This window comes from Labrus bergylta, chromosome 3 (genome assembly GCF_963930695.1).
Source record: "Labrus bergylta chromosome 3, fLabBer1.1, whole genome shotgun sequence".
Classification (NCBI taxonomy): Eukaryota; Metazoa; Chordata; class Actinopteri; order Labriformes; family Labridae; genus Labrus; species Labrus bergylta.
This window is the reverse complement of record NC_089197.1, coordinates 30,106,117-30,130,811: the sequence shown is the minus strand read 5'-3', so window position 1 is coordinate 30,130,811 and position 24,695 is coordinate 30,106,117. Positions and strand designations below refer to the sequence as shown.

At 39.1% G+C, this 24,695-nt stretch overlaps 1 protein-coding gene across 1 annotated transcript; it reads left to right on the top strand.

Annotated features, from left to right (window-relative positions):
- Positions 1-425: 425 nt before the first annotated feature.
- Positions 426-24,167, top strand: syt9a (synaptotagmin IXa). The gene is made up of 7 exons (XM_020657182.3): positions 426-1,150; positions 10,153-10,648; positions 11,441-11,996; positions 20,857-20,977; positions 21,080-21,251; positions 21,494-21,623; positions 23,552-24,167. The coding sequence occupies exons 1-7, from the start codon at positions 1,003-1,005 to the stop codon at positions 23,618-23,620; spliced, it is 1,692 nt and encodes a 563-aa protein (XP_020512838.1). The 5' UTR covers positions 426-1,002; the 3' UTR covers positions 23,621-24,167.
- Positions 24,168-24,695: the final 528 nt, after the last annotated feature.

Below are 24,695 nucleotides of genomic sequence, written 5' to 3'. Positions count from 1 at the left end.
TTCCTCACAAACGATTAGGAACAATGAAAATATAGACAGGAAGATAAATAAATGTCCTCACTCCCTTTCTCTCTGGGCATGGGCTTTGTTAATTTCTCATTATTTCAGTGTATGGAAAGACAAATCATGGATGTCACTGCCGATGAATATATAGCAGCGGTTGTCCCTGCAGGAACACGTCATGAAATGCTCCCTGAATTATTAGTTTTAAATCTCAGTTGTTGAGTATCAAGAAAAACAGGTGGAAGTGGTTCATTTAAGTTAATATAATTCCATACTTAACTTACATTAGCAGCATTGTATGTGTGGGTTCTGAATAATATATTGGGGGTTTTTCTAAAACATTCAACATTTACAGAATGAAACAAGGGACAAACCATGTCGTTCTCTGATTGGCCACTTGCAGGCATATGAGACCATACCACGTTCGTGGGAGAGGATAACTGATCGGCGTTTGCTACAGGTAGTACTGCTCTCTTACATTTATTTTAATTCCTGCGTACATTTCTTCTCAACTTCTCCTAAATTTGAACCCTTAAAAAAACGGAAACAGATCGACATTTGGACGAAAACGGACTGTCGACTTAAAGACTAAAAGGCTTGCTGTAGCGAGAGTCCGGCTCTGAAGCGCGCACACGTTTCAGCACCTTGGACAGCGCACGGCGCCGCAGTGGATTCAACCGGTGGCTTTCAACCAGAGCAGCAGTGTAAAAGGGACCGTTTGGCTATAAGTGACATAAAAATCACTTTCTTCCCACATGTGGCAGACGTCCCCTGTTTTCTGCATTGCCTGGACTCATTTCCTTTTTCATTCTTTCTCACACGGGGCGTCTTTTTCGATTCTATCGTGTAGGTAGGCGTGCCGCTGGATGCGTGGTCGACTCCAGAAGCAGTGCCGAGCAGCGTGGAATAGGTGACTGTCAGGCAGGCGGAGTGGTCCGGTGTGCTGGTGCTGGTGCTGGTGCCTAAGAGACCCTTCATTTCTAAGGATGCTGGTGGGAAATGCCTGGAGACAGAGATGACGAGATTTGTCAAAAGGCACTTGAACTCCTGTCAGATCTTTGTTCGAAGGGAGAAGTGCAGAACGAACACTGCCTGGATTTTATCTACTATTTCCGAGATCTCGCCAGACCACGCTATACGGATTCAGGTGAGGCATCATGGGCACGCTTGATGGATGCATTTGATTGCATCCAAGAATTATTGAAAGTGCTTGCACAACCAGAGCTTTGTTTCAATTGCACCATTTTCTATAGTTCACTAATTATCCAGTCTAATAAGTAGCCATGTAATGTATCTGCAACGAAAATGCAGCTGCATGACTGCAGCCTCGAATTCTTCTCTCAGAGAGCCTGATCATAGGTTTAATGTTTGAAATTTTTTCCAAATCAATATTCACTTGAAGTTGAAATTATGCACGATTTAAGCATTATTATAGGTAACTCCTCACACGTGCATAAATGGTGATAGTGATGTCGTGCAGTCAATGTGACACATCGTGTATAAGTGGGTGTACAGGCTGCTCTCTGAATGAGTTGCGCTTGCCGGTAATGTTCGTGGCTGGCTTGCAGTACTGTATCCTACTTCTTGGAAAGTTACCTAAGATTGATTTCTTCATCTGAAGCCTGTACGCAACATGAAACATTTCATAAATGGATGTTCTTCTGATCTATATAGAGATAACGAATGGAGAAAAGAACCTTTGAAAAAATCTGAAGCCATCATTAAAACACACGTGGAGGATTAATGTGACCACAGAGTCACGTTTCATCATTATCATCACCTAGGCTAACGACCAATGTTGGAATGGCATGTGTGCACGTGGATGAATGTGATTTAATTTGTGTGCTAGAAGTGTGTGTGTGTGCAGTGCATGGGAAAAGCGTGAGATAATGTGAAGGATGCACAGTAACAGTTCTCCACATACTTACACCATTCATGAAGTTTCCATTGGTTTGCATTATAATACAATTTAATCTGCACCACATGAAAGCCATTTCAAGATCCCCACTCCTTTCTTTTATTCCCACTCTCTCCCAATTCTCAGTCTTTTTTCATATTTCACAATCCCCTCTCCCAGCCCTCTCCTCTCTCTCTCTCTCTCTCTCTCTCTCTCTCTCATTCATCATCATACCATTCCTGTCTTGTCTGACAGTTTGAAAAGTGGAATTGCAATAGCTGGTGTTGTAGTGGAGTTATCTATCTGGATGGCTTGCCTATAAGGTTTAATTCCAGTTACCGTTAATATGTGTCACCCCACATGATGGCTGCAGCCATAATAGAATGACAACGGGAGTAGATAGAAGAAGATGAACGATCTAAGGTCAAAAACCTTTGACTGATAGTTCAGGGTGGACTTGGATCATGTTTGTGATTTTAAACTTATTAAACTCAAACTTAAAACATTGATGTAAATTGAAAACTTTCGTAAAATGTAAACTTTTCTGCTATGGCTGTTCATAATCAGGGGATAAACTTAGAGTAAGTCATTGTAGTCATAAAGACTATCAATTATTTGCTCCCTTTCTTTATGTAGCTCTATAACCTTTAGAGGTTAAGTTAGAAATGTAGGTAAATGTGTGAATCAAATGATTAAGGAAGATTCATACCAGTCTCATGACTTGTATTAAATTGAAGAAAGCTGTAGTCTTGCCCTGCTAGAAACGGTTGGAAATGGCTCACCTGGCTCTGTCCAAATTGTAAAAATCTCAAAAAGTGGATGATATGAAAGCTCGATGTTTGACTTCTTCATCACAGGATTGTCTGGAGTCTGCTCAGAAACGTCACAGTGATGACAATGCCGCAGTAAAAATCCCTGCACCTGGCCGTGATTTACGTTGTGTTCATGCAGATTATTGTGATTTTTGACAATAAGAAGGGAAGACAATTTTCTTTAATCTACCATATTCTCAGGTTGCAGCTCAATAATGTGAAACTGCCTTAAAAACAAACAGAGAAGGCAGCCTCAGGTAAATAACATTCAGTGGTTAAAGGTAGAGAGATCATAATTTAACAAAATTGCTACTGTTCGTTGAAATTATGCAGTATTTCTAAGCCTCCAAGCCATCTCTACAACCATTTCTTATGATTAGAAGTTTAAGTTTTACACTTTGGTTTGCACAAACTGCATTTAATGTTTACATTATGAGTTTAAGGGGATCAAGCACGGTCCTTATCAGAACTATTCACATGTATACCACATTGTTTTATCTCTTTTGATATTAGTTTGACTACAACAGAACAATTTAGCACGTTCCAATAAATGTTTGATCCAGTTCTCACTCACAGAAACACAATATTCAAGCAAAACACAACATCGCAGAGGTAGAAGTTCCAGATATTGCTTTTTGCCTCCTACACTATTCCACCTTTTAAGGTCTTGTGCTCTAAAATTGGTTCACTCTCTTTGTTGTGATGCAGTCTCTGAATCTTCCAGATGTCTATAGATTCACTCTGACAGGCACTCAGGCGGCCTGCCAAGCCAACTGTGGGCTCAGTGTCCTCAGATGGCAACTCCCAAACTTTCTGCGCATCGCTCTCCCAAATCACACGTCCTCTGGCATTCACAGAATCTCAGAGCACAGAGAGGACAGTTTGTCTGAGTTTCTGTGTGAGGTCTTCTGACAGCGCCCACACACATAGAGCCCGTCCTGTATCAGTGCTTGCAGATTTGGGAGATAAGGTCCAAAATGCAGAATCATTTTTGTCAAACTATAATTGTCAGATACCCTGACCCTCTGCGGTTCAGGTCTTGCTAAAGCCGCACACATCTGTCACATGATAAGAGCCAATCCACATTGCCTCATCCACAGGTATACAGTATGTGTTAATCAACCACCCGAACCAAACCTGATACGCAAACTGCAAACCAAGATTCTGAGCCCCTCCAGGGTGTTGATCCTGCTGCTGAGAACACCAAGCCAGTTGTCCACAGAAATAGAGGATCTGGGCTAAAATGAACCAACATTAATTTTTTCAAACAATGTTCTTGAATTCTACCTGAAAACAGGTGCCCATGAAACCCAACCCAAGCCCAACTGTCCATGTAATGAATTGCAGGTCCGGTAAATTCTCTTAGCTCCTCATTGTCAGTTTGCCATCGTGCACATAATGAGTGTTTGCAAACAGAGTCCTCGTTCAGAATGATTTACATTTTATAAGACGTTTAGGCAGACGTTCTGCACTTAGTGCTTCACATAAAGGTTGGTCTGAGGTGCCTGCCTTCTGCATTTACCAATACAATGTGCTGATGAATTAACCAAAATGTGGGAACAAATTCCAAACCTTGTGAGCAACCAAAAGCAGCATGAGCACTAAATGTTTTTAAAAAGGAAGGCCACGTCTTTGTACCATAAAAGTACTGATTATTTTGCTTAGTTATCTAAGCTATTTAAAGTGAACACACATTTGACTTATTGAACTTGTTCTAAAGTCAGCTAGTCACTGAAACTCCTCAGCTTAAACAAGAATTACTTAGATGTTGATACTATCTATGCTATACTGGTGGCATTTCTTTCGAAATCTGGCAGCTTGTGGTAAAAAAAAGTGATTCTGCAAAATGGTAGTTACTCAGGAGGCATTAGTGTCTCTCAACTCAAATGGCATAATTTGACTCATTCCTATGATTCATGTAATTATGCTGATTATATACTAATTAGCTTTCCTTGAATTAATCTATTCTTTACTAAATCTACCAAAAAAAAATCGTCATTAGTCGTGACAGAAGGACTCATAATTCCTTTGATCTCTTACTGAAGGCAACTAATAGCCTGTTGCACAGTCAGCACATAAGTCTGTATCACTGCCCTCACACAGAAAGAGGCTCAGCCAATAACGGACATGATCAGGATGATAGAGCAGATTGATGCCAAACACACTGTGCAGCAGCCTGGACATTCAAAAAGAGATTTACAAGGGGAAATTTGAGACACACAATTTGAATATGTTTCATGAAAATGAAATGTAAATCTGCCATACTATGAAGTTCAAAAACTGTAGGATTAGGCACAGAGAAAAAAAAAAGACATTTGTACATGCTGATTAAACAGACGTGCTATATTAAAAGTTTGACGAATGAACAATGACAACTGTCAGCTGGTCAGGTTCCTTTGCAAATCACAAATAGGATGGGACCTTCATCTTCAAACAGACACAAAAAAGTTAGCACACTAAATGTTCTTCAAGTTACTTTTTATCTGGCCAAGATCAGCGTACAAAACTACAAAACTGTAACCGACTCTTTTCAGCACTAGGCCTTCATCTTCAAATTCTGTCCTTCCAGCTCCAAACCATCTCCTCGGACAACAGTTGTTGATGGATAACACTTCATTCCTGCACATGATTATTTAAATGATAGTAAAACGATGAAAAAATACACAAGAATCCAACTTAATAGAGAGGAACATTCAACATAAGATAGATAGATAGATAGATACTTTATTGATCCCGAGGGAAATTCAAAGCATCCAGTAGCAGGTTACAAAGACGTACATGACATGAAACATTTGTTACAAATCAAACCACAAGACCGACGCACCCCCCCCCCCCCATACATATATATTAACCTGAAAAAATATTTAAAGAATACCCCTAAATGAATCAAACTTAAACTGTGCAATTAAAAATATACTTATACAAGAAATGTACATAACCCGTGCAGGGATAAAAATATATGTGCAATTTAAACAAGAACTTCTAAACAGTTGAGGAAAAAATCTGTAATTAGACCTGAATATAAAAAATAAGAATAAAAAAGTGTTGACCTTCTGAAGTAGTCTTGTTTATATATGTACAGCAATGTTTAAAAAGCAGATTGTGCAAGATTATCAAAAAACAGACATTAAATAACAGGCAGTGCAAACATTACATATAAGGTGTTTTCACACCATTAGCATAACCAAGCAATGTGAAACTCTAAAGTGGGAAATGATCACATACATAAAGATTATCATGTGAACATTAACCTCAAGCTGCAGAACTATTTGTGTCAATTTGCTACATAGAAGCAATAAGGCAATTCATTCAGCATCCTAAATCAATAAAGGGAAGCGGGGACTGATTGGGTAAGATTTAATGTTTTAAGTGTGTCATTAATATGGTACCAACATGCCTCTCTTCATTTTGAAAGAAGGATTCAGTGCTATCATCCCTCCTCTGCTTGTGTTGTGATAGCAACTGTGCGATCCTCCTCCATGAATGCATCACATACATAGTTCAGACAAAGCTGATACGATGCTGAGTCCGCCAAATCAAGTGGCTGTTGTCTTTTTTTAGAACAATATGCCGTCTTTGTGTTAGTATCCCTCGGCTAACAGCTCAGTGAGGAAACACTGTCCATAATTTTTGGAAGGGACCCATTAATTTGTCTGACTCAGACTGCTGAAGCCTCATGTTAGCTTTGGCGGAACTTAAAAAGCTTTCTTTTTTTGTGAGGAAAATTTGAAGAGGAGGAATGATTACATTCCTCTTGAACGTGTGCGTTAAGGCAGAATTGAAAAATCCGGACCTCTCTATTTAGACAGGAGAGGAGAAAAGTAGGTGAGAAACTAAATAAAGAAAAAAGGGATATTTATGACATGTTGTGCTTGAAATTGCAACGCATGAGAATAAATGTATCTTGTGTCTGATGATGTAACCCTCAGGTACATGTTTGTGTAAGGTAGTGGTCGAGTTTGAATTTTATTAACATGCAGAGGATAGCTTTGCTCATGTGCAGACTTTGTAGATATGGCATGCCTTTAATAATTGCACACAAGAAGAAGAGTCATAAACTCTAATCAAGGAATGCACTTAGTCCTTAGTGTGAAGTTGGCTATATTAATTCAACTCCACAGATAAGGAGAGACGGTAATATGTTTAGTTATAGACGATAACGATCAAACTCAAACTTCAAATGAAGTTGGGGAATAAGTCAAGTCAAGTCAATTCATTTGTATAGCACATTTAAAGGGCCTGCAGCTGAGAGAGAAGGCACGGTCGACCCTGAGTTTACACTGAGCTTGAGGGACGCCAAGGAGACTGCTAAGATGGCCTGAGTAATCGTGATGGGGTGTAAGGGGTTAAAATTTCTGATAAATAAGAGGGGGTTAGACCATGCAGTGACTTACATTTTTTTAATTTTATTTAACCTTTATTTAACCAGTTGATTAACCCATTGAGATCAAGATATCTTTCACAAGGGTGAAATAGGGCAGCAGCACACGTCATAATAAATATTACATGATTAAGAATCAGTTTACAAACAATATGTTAAGAGAAAACAACTAAAACAACTAAAACAAGTAATAGTATTTTAAAATGGATTTCTTAAATCTACAGGGAGCCAGCGGAGGGAGACAAGTATGGGGGCGATGTGCTCCCTGTGTACTGTGCCAGTTCAAAATCTAGCAGCACGTGACAGTCACGACAACACTGAACAACCTTTGACAAAACATTTCTTAAAGAGCCCATATTATGCCCTTTTTGGGCTTCATATATTTAATCTATGTACCTACTAAAGTATGTTCACAAAAGCTAAAGTTTGAAAAAAGTGTCTGTTTTCATGTACTGCCGCTCCATGCACTGGCTCACTTCTGACTCTCTCTCTAAGGCTCTGAAGTGCCCACATTCAGAGTCCTCAGGTGTGCCAAGTCTGATCTGATTGGTCGGCCTGTCGGCTCTGCCGTAATTGGTCAGTCGCTCAGTCACTCTGGCTCCGAGGGCCGGGGAGCATAAACATTAGCACCTTAGCACTACTGTGCTACTGCAGGCTACGGCATATCGTGGGCGTGCTACAGAAGTTAATGGGCGTGCAACATGAGCTGCTGGGCTTGCCACAACGAGCCAATGGACTTAGATCTGTGATATCACACTGACAAGACGTCACACTGGCAAATTTTTATGGAGGGGGGCTAGAACCGAGCGTTACATGCAGCTAATGCTACAGCTAACAGGAGGACGTAGGAGAAGCCGCGTTTCCGCGGACTTTGAAGTTTTGCACATAGATGTTCCTAAACATGCACAGGACACTTGGAAAACACACTAAAGAGCATATAAAACCAGAAAAAGAAGAATATGGGACCTTTAAGCAAAGTTTAACAGCCAAACACACTTTTATGACTTTTTAAAACTCTGTGGTACTTATTATTCCAGAGGCTGTCTTACCCATCAACTAATAAACCAAACATTTATTCATCAGATTCATAGCACAGTACTTCAGCTTGTTGTTGAAATATTCTCATATCTCATAAAACAATTTTAAACTGATAACATGTTTCCGAAGTCAGAAAAGCTATGATTGATATTTAACTGTAAGTTTTACACATCAGGACCCTGCTCTGATCCTTAATAGGTCTTTTGGGATTTATTTTATTAGACTTTAATGTACGATTTATTCATTGGATGGAGATTATTAGGAATTGGTAGAAGGTTAAGGAGACTAATTAACACAATTAATATCCCTCTTATTAAACATGCACACTTAGTAATGAGGCAAAGGGAGGGCTCATCACCTCACTACTTTTTCAAAAATTGGGATTTTCTTCACTATTGAAACCCTTACAAAGGTTTAATTGCTTATCATATGTACTCCCTCTACTTTCTGCAGATGAATAACATTGTTTGACTAGTATTCAAATTTAACCTCAGCCCAGTTGTGTTACAGCAGCTTCTACAATTATCTTAAAAAAAAAAAAATCTATTCACCCACTTACTGAGAACAGAGATGATTCAGAAAGCCCTTGATGAACCTGTTGGTTCACACCTTCCCTCCCTTTCCATGGCGACTCGCACACCCTGTGCTTGCATAAACAGATGCACTGCAGGAATATTCAGTGTCATGTTTTCAAACCATAAACTCTTATCTGACAGACTTAAGGTCTGCTGGAATAATCCAATAAAAATATGTATACTCCCACGGCATGTGCTTCTGCTATCACCCACATGTGCATTAAAATAAACATATTTTTCTAGAGATAGAAACCGCTATAATTTGCGATAGGCCTAGTTGGGTTTTGTAACATGGCTATTGAAAACAAAAAGTAATCTAACTTAGACAATCTTTTTATCAAGTATGTAAAACTTAAATCAGCTCTTTGGGGAAAAGGGAGTTGGTGGCAAAGTTTTTTTTTTTACTGCTTTTATTTGTTCATTTGTTAGCTTTTTTCAGTTTCTCACATGAGGAGTATTTGTTTTGGAAGTAAATTAAAAAGATAAACAATGTGACGACAGCATAACAGTGTAAACTTTGCTGCGGTACTGGTCATGATACACTTACTTTAAGTTGGACTACAACTTCCAAATGTGGCTGCATTCAGTTGAAGTGTTATGTCTAGATGAAAAGTCAATGGCAAGCCATACAGTAGTTCAATAGAAAGACCAACAATCAGTGCTGCCAATTCTCTGTTGTTGTCTTTTTTACCTCTTTGCCAATCCTGCCCTTTACATATATGAAAAGCTCAAGAAGTTTATTATTTTCCATTTGTATTGTTCTGTGCTTGGTCAGCTTGAGCTGTGTTTAAATAAACTTAGACAGAGAACGTGATAACGAGCGTTATCGTGCTAATAGCCCAACCAAGGAGGGTGTGACTACAGTCAGTATAGTATCATAATATCACCGATCTTAGAAGACTAAGGCCTCTCTTTATGAAGATGTATATTAAGCTGTTAGGTAGGTTTAATCTGTAGCTATTTTGTCTTAAAAAGTATGCCAAGAGTAGTAGTACCACACTCTTAAGACACAGACTCCATTGAAAGTTACGGTCCTTCATTCAAAGTATGTCAGCATTCTGACAGTTGAAGTAAAAGTAGTAAAAGTAGCTTTGCTTTAAGACTATGTTATATATATATTTACCATTACTTTAATAGTTTTTAAAATGCTTTTGGTTGTTAAAATGTTGTTTGTACAGTTTTTTGCATTATTTTCATTTTGAAATAATAATAATTTTTTGGAATAAAGGGATGAAAAAAAATTATCTTTTCTTTCTGATTCATCGATTAAAAATATATATATATAAGATTTCCAATTCCCAGTGATTAAATGTTTATAGCTGGGTTTTTCACATGTACTGCTTAACATAGGTTTAAATAAGATAATTGCTGAAAATATATACTAAGCCAAAACTAAATTGAAATTGCTGTCAGTACCTGATTTGCCTTCTATTGTTGTCCTACCAGATATCTCGGTGAGTCTGTTGTCACTGGTAGTGACTGCCTGTGGCCTTGCCCTGTTTGGGGTCTCCCTCTTTGTCTCCTGGAAGCTCTGTTGGATACCATGGAGGGAACGTGGGCTCTCTCCCACCACAAAGGAGGCCCATGGGCACCTCAACCCTACCATGAGCCTTTTACCCTCACTGCCAGCCCCCAGGCAGCCAGTTTACACAGCTGTGGACCCCCCGCCACACAACCGCCGTGAGTCATCCCAATGCTCCATCACCAGAGAACCCACTCTTGTGGCATCTGAAGTATCTGTGGAGGGCCCTGTGACTCCTTTATCACCACCACCTGTGGTCATGGCCACACCAGAGGCAGCTATGAAGATCAGTCACACATCTCCAGACATCCCATTGGATGCCCAGAGCAAAACCCGGGAAAATGGGGTTCACACCAACCCTCGGATGCAGAGACAGACCACTGAACCTCCACCCTCTGGTCACTGCATTTCTGAAATTGGGTAAGTACAAGATTTCTAATCAATATTTTTCTTAGTCTGGACAACTTGACCTTTAAGGAAAGACTATAGTTATAGTCCCCTTAACAAAAACACTGCCATCCTGAAAATATCCAGACAATAACAGAAGGTCCTGCATGTCAGAAGTTGAATGTAGAAAAAAATATCGTCCCATCCATTAAACACACTTTCACATGCCAGCCCCCTAGGACAAAATCTGTTCAATGTCCAAATGAGCCAATGTGTGACCACATAATACAACTGTCAGTGCCATTCATAATGAGCAAGTGGCTGGTTTGAAAACACTATTAACATTGCATTGAGTCCTTACTTGTTGTAGTGATATCATTTCAAAAACAGTCACCATAATTGAAGAGTCTTCCCACTACACACTCCACCCAGCCTCTATCCTTTCATACAAATCAAACAGTAATTGAGAAGTCCTCTCAAAAGGGCACCTCATGATTGATTGATGAAGTACAATCAAAGTATAGACAAGGTAGAGTAACTCAAGTAAGGTCAAGTAAGAGTAACTTAGTTAAGGCCTTTAAACTGCAAACTCAAATTACATGTATGAACCCTGACCTAATGCACAAGTGCTTGTCACACTAATTCGACATTCAACTACAATATCCCTTCCTTATTTTCTCTTCTTCCGATGGCCCATAATGCTGACAAAGGGCATAAATTGTGTGGAAGACTCGTCCAGCATGGATGTAAATACCTAGATGACTTTTTTAATTCAACATGCAGATTTTTTTAAAGATGTTTTTTGTTGATTTCTCATCCACACAGACAGGGGACCATCCGCAGACATATGAACCTGTCTAATCCAGACTTCAATGTGGCCCAGTTCCAAAGGCAGGACTCCCTCACTGGAATGGGGCTGGGCCTGGGTCGCCTGAAACCTGAGCTCTACAAACAGCGCTCACTTGAAGGAGAGGACGGAAGTCGCAGAGGTGGGGGCTGTGGGCGCCTACACTTTATCCTCAAATTTGATTGTGACCTGGAACAGTTAATAGTTAAGATCCACAAAGCAGAGGACCTCCCAGCCAAGGACTTTTCTGGAACCTCTGACCCTTATGTCAAGATCTACCTGTTACCTGATCGTATGACCAAGCACCAGACCAAGGTGCACCGCAAGACGCTGAACCCTGTGTTTGATGAGGTCTTCCTGTTTCCTGTGGCGTACTCTGAGCTTCCCACACGTAAGCTGCACTTCAGTGTCTATGACTTTGACCGGTTTTCTCGCCATGACATTATCGGCCAAGTGGTTGTGGACAACTTCCTGGATTTGGCAGATTTCCCTAGGGAGACAAGGCTTTGTCGGGAAATTCAGTACATGTCCACGGTGAGTCAGCACTTCTTATCAAATTATGTCATGTTCACATGGATAAGAATATTACTCATTACCTTTTAAATATGACCAAGAAAGACCCGTTTATTATAAAGTAGTAAATATAAAGGTTACATCAAGTCTGACAAATTTGTTGTTCATTCATTACTTCACACTATCTCTGAGTGACAGAATATTGTTACTGCTTTTTTAAACACATTGAGCTGTCAACGCTGAAAATAGGGGTTGAACGAGATTATAAAGAAGAAAAAGACGACAAACAGCCAATCATGTCGCAGGGATATGGGTAGGCGGGCTTACAGGCATCAGGAGCAGAATGAAAACATGGCTGATATGAGGAGCGGAGCAATACTGACACCATAGAAAATGCTGAACTTAACAGCTCAAAGCAGGAGAAAACAAGAAAGGCCGCTCAGCTCAAGGAGTTTGGAGGTATTTTGGCTATTTTCAGTCCGGCAGCTAACACAGGCAACACCACAAACCTTTTCCAGCGTTTAAGACATTATGACACGTTAGAACGCAGCGAAGGAAAGAAATGTCCAAACGTCCCAAACAAGTGTTAGTGTGGACGGTATTGTAAATAATATAAACAGTCTATGGTGGTGAACCTCAATAAGCAGCGGGCCAGTAAGCCAAGTGTTACTCCCCAGGAGCAAACTCACATCAGTGTTTTCCAGCTCCATGCACTGAGCATATGATGGTGAAATGTTTCTCTGTTTAAGTATAGTTTGTCATGTTCTGACAATAAAGAATAATTAAACCAAAATTAACCATCTTGTTTAATTTCACTAAATCTACCTTTAAATTTGAAAGAAATTATGATTTATTTTTAACTGGATTAGTTTATTTCTTTTAAATGGTTTGTAGATCATATTTCTTTTAGTGTTTTAAATGTGTAAATATGTCTCTCTTTAGGAACTATAGTTGAAATTAACTAAATGAAACACTGCTGATGCAGGCTAAGGGTAGAAGCTAATTCATTTAGATGAAAACAGTGTTTCACAAAATTCCCTCCCTTGGTAACAACTATTTTTACTCTAACTGCAGGCTGACAGAGGCGAGAATAATTTTTGATTAAAAAACACATTTCAGAATCTAACACTACTTATCTAAATTCAGTTCCTCCTACCGGGACCACCATTTTTATCATATGTAAATTAAATCCATGGTAAGACTGACTAAAGGTCAATAGTATTTTAATCTCATTGCCCTGTTGCTTTATTGACTGTGTGTGTGCATGTGTAGATGCTCTTTTTTACCGACCTTTGTGAAGACCATTATGATTGTTACATCAAAGTAGTGGGGACATCTTGCAAAGTAAGGGCATATTTATGGTTGAATCATATATTATGCTGTCATTATGAGGGTCCTCACATGTTATCTTGTTGTCATTGTGTGTGCATGTGTGTGTGTGTGTGTGTGTGTGTGTGTGTGTGTGTGTGTGTGTGTGTGTGTGTGTGTGTGTGTGTGTACTCTTGTACATATATCCTTGTGAGGACCATTGTGAGCTTTTCTTCCAGGGTACAATGGCATCTTACAAAGAGAGAACATATATAGTGTCAGATCATATATTATGATAGAATGGGGTTCCTCAGAAGTGTAGAGGCCTACACATTTACTTTATGTGGGCCAAAACGCTTCATGATATCTTTGGACTTTTCTTTTACAGTGATTCACAGCTGATATCTAATCTAATAAATCTATTGTGTAATGGAGGTAATGTGAGAACATAAATATGCATTCTTCAAGTGATTGCTTTATTGACAGGAATCTCAGTGCGTCAGCTTAATTAGCTGTAATGATCTCATTCACCATGAATTTCATTATACTTCTTGCCATTGATTTTGGCTGTCATTACCTTTTTATCCCTGAGGGGTCAGTAAAAAGATCAATAAGTCATGGCTATAAAAAAAATTGGTTTTTACAACATGGGTTAAAATCCAATAACTCCAACCATTGTTTATATCAGCAGTGATACCGTTATACCTGCCAGGTCTTGGTTTAAACATAATAATATGGCTTTAAATCGGTTGAGCTAGATATCAAACAGTCAACAAACTGTAATGGATTTAGACACTATATACTTTAGATTTAAAATAACCTCCATTTTCACTGTTAAACCTATTGATGTTATTTTTCTGATTGTTGTTAACCAAAGTTTCCTTTGAGAGTAAAATGATATCGTAACCAGCAGAACAGATGTCCTTAATCTAGTAGAGAAAAATTGAAACAATATGTTGTACTTACAGAATGAAGGACTGTTATGGCAACTACCTGAAGCCTTTTAGCAAAATGCTAAGCTGATCATTTCCATCTCTTGTGTGCGTATTATAAGCAAAGGATTTTCTAACTCAGCTGGTGTCCAGGTCTGTCTCCTGCAGCTCTGTTCCTCACCGCTTATGCAAATGACTTGTCTGTAAGCCGCCATTTCAGTGTAATGAGCTTTGTCCCTTAATAACATGAAAATGTGTGCATGACTTGTCCACCTGTCAATCTCAGATAAATATAGGCATGCACTGGAGTAATTCTGTACTTCCAATTTAGCCTGAGAAACAAACCTGTTTAACTTTAAACTGATAAACACATTCTATTACTTTGGTCCGTGTAAGAGAGATGAATGATTTGATTGTCATAATCACTTATTAGCAATTCATCCTTTTTTCAGAATGACTGCCCTTGTGGTTTCTTTGACAGATTGTGGTATTTGTTTTACTATAGAGTGGAAGTTAACCTCATGGCAGCTGCTGAGCATATCTTTATACTGATAAAGTTCTGCGCAAGGCCATTTGCCCAACAAGGACTAAACCTTGGATAAATCTGAAATCAAATCTAGCCCTTGAAAACCAGGAAAATTGTAGAAATTACTAGCCCAAGGACATATTCCTTTATTTGTTTCTATCAGGTATCTGTCTTCTGCATGACTGTAAATCACTAGCACACCTTATCCTGCTATGAGCTAGGAGCAAGTGATTTCAAAACTACACTGGTTATGGTAGCTAGCCTACAAAGTATATCCACTTCTGATAATAGGTGTCATATGCATCTTTTTCTATGGTGGAAAAAGAAATCCATAGGGTTTAACCTGACCGCACACCTTGCGATTGTTCATTGTGCAGGACATGTAAAATGCTTCTGGCAACACCAACAGAAAATACAGAATAGGATGTTACTGACATTCTTTTGTTTTGAAACCCCCCAAAGAATTGGCTTTAAGGCATAATACACTTTACAGAAAAGTAATAAAGGTGGATACTAAGTTCATTCTCTTGTGTGTCTGGCCAACTGTGAAGAGAAATCTAAATCAGAAAAGTCTAAGGAAGCCAACAAAGGGACCTGCAAGGCAACGACAGATATTTGCAGAAGCTCGACAAGGAACAAAGCAAACTAAAAGCAGATGGTCATGATGACACAGACAACTAAGAAAAGAACCAGAAAGCTTTAAGGAATGATGATATTTGTGCTTGTGTGCATTTTTTTCTTTGAGGATTACCCAATAACATCAGTGCCTTAATTCTGATGAATAATAATATCCTTTAATGATTCATTATCATTCAAATCTACAAAGGAGGACAAAGTTCATCAAAAATGTAACTAGATATCAGTTAATTAAATAACTATGTTATAACATAATAATTATGATCTATACCTTATTAATCCCGTGAGGGACATGCACAAACAGGATCCTATGTACATGCATTAATTGAGAGGTCTCAGAGTGAGTGGGCTGCCCACAGTGAGCACTCCAGAGCAGTTTTGGAGTTGCTTGCTTGCCCTTGCTCACGGGCACCTCGGCAGTGCTCAGGACCTATACAGTTACCAGACCAATTTCTGCACTTGGTCCGTGGCTGGACTTGAACCGGCAACCCTCTGGTTCCCAAACCAAGTCCCTACAGACTGAGCTACTGCCACCGAACTTAAAAATTACCTTCTAAATTTCCGACACTGTTCCCAAATTTCAGCTGTATTCTATGTACCAAGTCATCCACTCTGACCCTTCTATTGACGCCTCATCTGACCAATTGGGACCTTCCATTCACTGTACATATACTATAGCCAATGAGGGCCTTAGTAGAAACAGGCAATTGAGAAGTTTTAACATCTTTCACAGATTTTCTTTCTCTCTCATCCATTTCCAGCCTCTCCAATAATACAGTTATGTCAGTTGAAAAAAGGGATCATAACAGGGTTTGCTCGTCTCGTATCTTCGTAGAGTCAGGAGGGAATGTGGTCAACTGACTTGAGTGGCGAGAGTAAAGTCAAGTAACAAAAATGGGAAACCAAATTTACTCAGTTAAGTTACATTTTTCGATTGTGGTTTTTCAAATTAACATAAAAAACATAAAAAATATAGCCCCTTTTGTGGAGCCTCCTACACAAAAAGTAAGCCTGAGTTAAAGCTTCTCATTTGAAATGATTCAATTTGAATTCTAATCAGTATTTCTCATGCTTTTGAGGGTTCAACAGCATATTTATGCTGATTACCACAAAGCAGACATGTGAATGAATTTGTATTCTTTCTTAGCTTTTTTTCTAATATTTGACTTCAGTGTTGAGCACAAAGTCAGTGGTATGTTAAGTATCTGTGTATTCTGAAGAGTGCTGATGTAACAAATATCAGCTCGCCAACATTTTAAATGCAGATCGCCTCAAACAATGTGCTGTAGACCATTAACAGCTTCCTACTCATGGGCTCGAAAATATTGAGGGCATGAATATTTTTCTCTCTCTCTCTCTCTCTCTTTCTCTCTCTCTCTCTGTTGAAACTTAGTGCACTGGTTGTTGAATAAAGTCCTTAAGTCAAAGGTTAGTTTGGGTTGTAGGGATGCCTTTTTTACTAATCAACAATGAGTGTGCAACAAACTGCTGTTTGTGTAAAAAATTATGTACTGAAAAAATGTTTTTCTGACGCCAGGGTGATGTGGTGAATTTATAAAGTACATGATTCTTGTGGCGCCATGCACAGCTGTACAAGCTTAGTCAGGAACTCGAGCAGGCTTCTCCTAACAGGGGTTTTTCTGACTGTTATTTACAGTGGGTTGTACACTCACTATTGATAAGTAGCTAACTTCATACAACCCCAATTTAAAAAGCATGAACTATCTCTTAAAAGTTAACTAGCGCAGCGTTTCAAGTGTAACTGATATTCATTGACAGATATCTTGTTTTAATTCCTTGGCTCAACTCAACTAAGCTCATCTGGGCTTTGATTTTTACCAGGCTCTAAACACAGCATAATAACACAAGATTAGAGCACCAATATTCTCTACACATAAGAGGGGTAAAGCTCCTGCTCTTTTGTGTTAATATTTGACTGCTAGTAAGTCATGACCTTCCACTGTGTGCATTCAGTACCATGGGAAATGGCCGGACAAGCACATGCATAATTCAGTGCATCTCTGCCGTTAGAGTGGCCAAACCAGAGTTGTAAGAAGACAAACACTGTACTGTATGAAGCAGACCACTGGAATATACAGTACACAAACATTGACTCTAATCTTGGTGGCTAATGCCTATTGCAGAAAATGATTAAAAACCAACATTAAGTTTAATAGGGAAAAGAAAAGAGTTTAGGGGTCAAATTTGGTGTTGTTAGTTTAAAGAGCCCATATTATGCCCTTTTTGGGGTTCGTATATTTAATCTATGTATCTACTTTTGTACGTTCACAATAGCTTAAGTCTGAAAAACATGTCTGTTTTCATGAACTGCTCCTCCTTGCTCCCTCTACGCTCTGAGTCTGTCAGCTACACTCTGTTGAGCCCACACTGCAGAGCCCCACGTGGGCCAAGTCTGCTCTGATTGGTCTGCCGATCCGCTCTGTCGTTATTGGTCAGTTGCTCAGCACAGTTTTCGGAAATGTCCCACCTCTTTTACCATATTGGGAATGCAGCCACTGGCTCCGTCCGAGGGGAGCATAAACATTAGCACCTTAGCACTACTGTGCTACCGCAGGCTACGGCATATCTTGGGCATGCTACAGAAGTTAATGGGCGTGCAACATGAGCTCCAGGGCTTGCCACAACGAGCCAATGGACTTAGATCAGTGATATCACACTGACAATGACGTCGGACTGACAAATTTTATCGAGGGGGGCTAGAACCGAGCGTTACATGCAGCTAATGCTACAGCTAACAGGAGGACGTAGGAGAAGCCGCGTTTCTGCGGACTTTGAATTTTTGCACATAGATGTGCCTAAACATGCACAGGACACTTGGAAAACACACTAAAGAGCGTATAAAACCAGAAAAAGCATAATATGGGACCTTTAAATAAACCTGATAAGAAATCAACAATCGTTATTAATGGGCCTTCATGTATTCACCACAAGCAGATTTTGGTTCTTGATTTATAGAAAATAGGCAAAACTTCAGAAAAAGACACATTGACAGCTAATGTGTGGGGAAGATATGCTGAGAAATGACTTGAAATAATGATTTGGTCATTATGTATGAGAAAGACTTAGGAATATTAATATTGACAAAAGTATCAATATTTGTCTTGTCAACTTTAACATTCATGTTGTTTTTTTAAGGGGGAGGGCTAACCTGTCTGCCTTGTGTTATTTATCAGCAATCAATATCACCCTGTTAGAATAGAATGTAATGCGACAGGTTGACAGGTGGTGATGGGAACCAGAGATTTACAGTATCTGGTATGCTCCATTCTCACACTGTTCACTTTTTCCACATTGCTCATCTCTCTCTCTCTCTCTCTCTCGCACTTGCACAAATGCTTATTCTCATATATTTGCACATATGCCCCCAAACATTATACCGTCAAGCTTACTGTCTTTTGACACCAGGAAGGACATTTTGTCTCCAACAGAGACATAATCAGTGAATTTATCCATTTATTAGAGTGAAAGGCTTATCATTAAGCCATGATTGCCTGGTGGGGTTGACCATATGGTTTGTCAGATTTGACTGCAATTAAAGAAAGACAAGGACAAAAGGGTATGCCTTTTTTCACAAAATCATTTAAAAACATTGTTAAAACATTAATCTGGAATGTGGTATTTGGTTCCTTTGCTTTTAGTCCACATTTTCCTATATACACATCTATAATCAGAGACCTGAAATGTGGCTTTTGACCTCCAGGCATTAAATACTGTTTGTTGCTTGTCAGGGATTCTAAAGCACAGAACAAATCTATCTATACCTGCCTTCGGTATCTTGACTACGGACCATGAAGCATGTTAGGCCGGCATGATAGAGGATGTTGAAAGCATTTTCCAGAGGGCCTGACCGTTAAGCCATATACCATTCTGATATTTTTAAAAAAGCCACAACGAGATACAAGGGGATTTATGGCTTAGGATGTGAAATCTCTTTCTTTCTCTCTGTCTCTGTCTATAGCTCACAGTGATGCAAAGTGTCCCACTCCTTTTAGTTTTTTCTCTCTCTCTGTCACGCACACACGCACGCACGCACACACACACACACACACACACACACACACACACACACACACACACACACACACGCACGCACGCACGCACACACACACACACAGATTAAAACTATGCTGTATCCCAGAAGAGGACACTGATGCTAGATATACAGACATCTGGTAGTAAAAGCTGATTTATTTTAAACTGAAACAAAGAAAAAAGAGGAAGTGAGAGAGCATGAATATTATCATTGTCATGCAGACATACTTCCATAATGAAACTACAATAAAATTACGACTTCTTCAGACTCTAAGACCATGTATTGATATCGTATGCATATCATCATAAAGTAAATCCTACTATGCAAAATTAAATTAAGTTTTTTGCACAATAAAGCTCAATTCACCAAGATAAATGACCCCATAGTACAGTACACTCTAAGTGTCTAGGTCTGCTGCAGATTTCTTGGTGTAGGCTTTGCGCAAAACACTCAATAGTGTCAAAGTGTGTGAGACACTTAAGGCCTGCAGCAAAAATTAAATGTCATAGGCCATTGATCTCTCCTGCTGGCAGACAGCCGATACATCTGTCTGTCTTCAGTCCTGTTATAAGAGGAAAGTTACTTATCTGTCGCCTTCCTCTCTACAGGTGTACTAAGACTTCAACCACTATCAGCAAAAAGCACACATTGTTCCCTGTTGAACAAACACTTGACTATACAGCGCAGCTCAAGCAGACTAAATTGACTAAAGGTTTTACTTCAAAATGTACTTCCGATTGCATACCAATGACATAATTATGCAAAAGTAAACCATGTTCACAATTGAGGCTCATTTTAATTCTTTAAAAAATGGAAGAAAGTATATATGGTTATCCGGCTGTCTGTGTCACTGTTTATGGAGAAGCCCTTTCAAAATGAACCAGTCGTCTTTTTTTCACACACTGATTAGACTCACCAGCCTTCTGTTGACAAATGATTGCACTAAAAGTTAAAAGCAGATGGCACCTGACTCAAAACACTAACACAACCTTCTGACGTACCATCGGATCGGCAAACGACTCTAATGTAGGAGTTGTTGTCTTCAGCAGACACGTTTGTGTGCTCTCCTGGTTCTCACATGTTTAGCTGAGTTATTTTAGGAGCAAGTGATAAGAGAGCTTCTGCCTCTCTGCAGCTGAACAGAAGTCGCCTCGTTGGCTGAATTGTGGGAGGCTTTTATCTGCGCAATGTGACAGAAGAGACTTTTTCCCTAGCAGAAACATGGTTGAACTCAGTAACCAAATGTCAGCTGGCCATGCCATTCTTTTTTGTACCTTCAGCTGCAGTAGTGACAAGTAGTACTATAAATAATCTCATTGCCCTGTATGAAAAAACCGAAACTTGCATGACAAAAAAGAATATGTTGTTAAGATAGGCTGGTCGCTGCTTCTGATTGCTCATGCTATGTTTTGTGTTGTCTTGCAGGATAATGTGGACCTCGGGGATCTTATGTTTTCGCTCTGTTACCTGCCCACTGCAGGCAGATTGACCATCACCCTGATAAAGGCTCGCAATCTGAAAGCCATGGATATCACTGGTGCTTCTGGTAATTAAAAAATGCACATAATATATATAATCGTATACACTCGCTCGTATACTGATGGAAAATAAATTAATAATTGCCATTTGGTTTCTCACACTTTCATAGATCCTTATGTGAAGGTTTCACTAATGTGTGACGGGCGCAGACTGAAGAAGAGGAAGACGTCAACTAAGCGGAACACTTTGAACCCCATCTATAATGAGGCCATTGTCTTTGATGTCCCCCCAGAAAATATAGAGCAGATCAGCCTGCTGATTGCAGTGATGGACTATGACCGGTTAGAAGCTTTACAAGACTTTAAAGGAGTCATTTAGAATTTTGCAGCTCTTTGGCACATTTCATTCCCAAACATCATTTTACTGCATGACTAAAAAGTCTGACATTTTAAAAGGGCAATGTAGTAATTGAATTCCTCTTCTGTCACATAAATAAATCGGTTTATGTGTTGTATCATTTTCTATTGAATGCAGAGTCAGTCCTGCTCATATGATTTCCCTCTCTCCCTCCTTGCGCCCACAGTGTAGGCCATAATGAGGTCATTGGTGTGTGTCGAGTTGGCAACGATGCGGACAACCTCGGCCGAGACCACTGGAGTGAAATGCTCACATATCCTCGAAAACCTGTCGCCCACTGGCATCCTCTTGTTGAGGTGAGATGACTCTACTGTGACATGTGTTTTCATGCAGGCATGACAACTGACCCGATTCCAAACAAGAATGCTCATTTTTGCCTGTGCAAAGCAAAATTGTCTCCAAGGCTGTCAAACTGTTATGTAGCTCCAACCACATGCAGGTAAGGTCCTCAGACAGTTAACCAAGCAAACAGCATAGAATGAAGTATAAACAGTTAGATTGTCATTATCTTTGATTAAAAGGCCCTGAGACATGGCTTCAATGCCATTTAAAGTAGAAGATGCCACAACAACCTGAAATGTAGGCAGCCAGGTATTATGTACGATAGGATTTCGGCAACTATGTGTTAAGGTAAGGGGATTTTAGCACTTTGAGTATGGAAATTCATTTTAGGAAACAAAACACACGTTTGAAAAAAATAAAAATATCTGATCGTATAATGTAGTAGCGCCCACAATTACTGAAAGAAGTGTGATAGAATGTGAAGTAAAACGGTTTAAAAATATCAAGGGACATAAATTGATTGCTGGCATACAGGAAAACCCATTTAGAAAAATAGAAGACAATCAAGATATTTTACAGCTAATAAAATAATAATAATGCGAAGGCTGTTTAAAAAAAAGTGTGTGAATAAATTAGTGATCAAGCTTATCACTGCCTAGTCATTACTGCACAGTGGGCTCATTAGTATTCACTGATAACAGTGTGTTGTTACAATGAGACTGTGAAATGATTTTTGGTCAGCGCTAATAGAGAAATGGTTGTGAGCCTTCTCTTGATGGAAGACATTTTAGACATTTGAGTCTGTACAGCCGAACATGATGGATACTTCCCTAACAGGATACTTTCCTTTTCATTGGAGAGTTATCTTCAGTGGAGGAAAAGTGGTTTCCTAGAGAGAAAAAAAAGTTGGAAGAGGGTGATTCTGTTTTTTTGTTTTTTTTCCAAAAGTGCAATTTTGGATCTGATGATGGGAAATAAACCTGCCAGTCTTACAAGTGATTCAGCCCAAAGCATGTGTGGGTACATGTTGTTCCAGACAGAAGCTACTCAGCTCTCTGTGGGAAGTTCACCTTTTTACATTTTTTTTGGCTTACCAAATAAATACAACAATGTGATAATAGAATTCTAACCCTGGAACATCTTAAGATTCACTGTCATTTTCAGAAGAGTGGATGAGGCAGAGTGCAAATAAAGACTATAAAACTAAGATTCTGACTGCAAAGAAGTGGAAGTCCCACTGAGAAGTTGAAGGATGGTCGCTCTGACCTGTTCATTCAGCCTTGAAAAATAGCTTCATTTGACGTCTTTGTGAGCACATCAAAGGACTGTGCCTGAAAAATACAAAGAGACACTGAGAGTACAAGGAAACTGAAAACGGAGCTGGTTATGTTTTTTTCTTGGGGCTATTGTAGTTTACAGCACCTTAAAATCTTCATCAGAGATTTAAGAAACCACATTTATTGTTTACTTCCTCTCAATTAATTTCAAAATTTTCCTGTATTCATACACCGTTTATCCTTCCCCTCAAACTTTTGCTTTAACATACTAATAGGTCTATTTACATGTTTGTTTGGCAAGTTAGCCACTTATTACTTGCAGTGGGAAATATATAGAGTCACAATGGTGCACTCTGTTTTAAAAAAGCAACTAACTGTTTGATTCAGTGCCTGATTAAAAACTCTGTGGGTGGTAAGTACATTTGTTCAGAGGTTGGCGTTCTGAGAAATTTGGCTGTGGCTTTTTTTAAATGAATGTGTATCTGTTAATGTCTGTATTAGATTCAAGATTCAAGATTTTTATTTGTCACTTGCTCATACAGATGTGCAGTGAAATGTAAAGACTGTTCTGCAAGGCCATGCAATACACTCAAATTACTAAAACACATTAGATATTTACTTGTTCACAGACTTAACAGTTGTTATTGCTTGACGTTTCACTACAGTACCAAGGGAACACAGGAAGTAGCCAGGGAGGATCCTGTAATTCTCTGAAGACGCCTCCTTCTCCGTAGCCTTGAGCAACAAGTCACGTAAGGACACCAATCAACCTGAAGCCTCGGCTGTACCTTTGGAAAGCTGGGCTGCTAAGCGCTGCACAACATAGAACATGGGTAACCTAAACTGATAAACAGAGACACAAACTGGATCAGCTGCATGTTGAATGACCGCAAAGATGGATGTTTTCTTTTTTTATGATGTTCCATAAGAAAAACAACAGGCATATACAGACATTTTAAGTCTGTGCTATCCCTGGGGTTTCTACAGTAGTAACTGTTTTTTACATCGTCTTGTTCCTTGTTTTAATGAGGTGACTGTATTTGCACAATGTACTTAACAACCAGTTGAACTGCCATACTGTTTTGAATTTGGTGGTGAATTGGTGCATGAGGTCATGGTTCGATGGGATTTCTTCTCCTCATTTGTTTGTTTCTGATTCTATTTTCGGGAAACGACGTGTTGTTCTGTCAGTTGATGTGAAGTGACGGTTAACTTCTCGGCAAAATATCTGTAAGTAAGATATGTTGAATGTTATCAATAAATATTATCCCATAAAAACAACCACTGTTTATTTGTGTCAGTTCAATTTTTACTCATTTTTAGGAAAGAACTAAAAGAAACACAGCCTTACTTTCCTAGTTCTACATCGAGGGCAACTAGAAAATCTGTTAAACAATGGAACAAATATGCTCTATAAACAGTTTGAAAACAATTACATTGTGAGAAAGCTGTCATTTATTATGTAGCATGGCGCTTCTATTACTAAAGATTAGTGCATAAGGCTGCCAAGTTAGTTTCGGAAAATGGCTACAAAGGCTGCTTGTAAGAAGATTAAGAATGACTGCAGGCACGGCTCAGTGATACGACTTTGCCAATTTTGCAACTACAGTAAAGCTGTTATGGAAAAAGACAACTTGGAAATTATAAAAGAACATTTATCATGGCCATTTTGCAAAAGTCCCCTTAAGGTGAAATAGCTATTAAATTTCATAGCACTGGATTGGAAACATTTAAAATATGTTGCTCATAATTTGGCAAGTTGTTGGTGAGCAGTGAACTGTACTGTAATACATAGATGGGACTCATTTT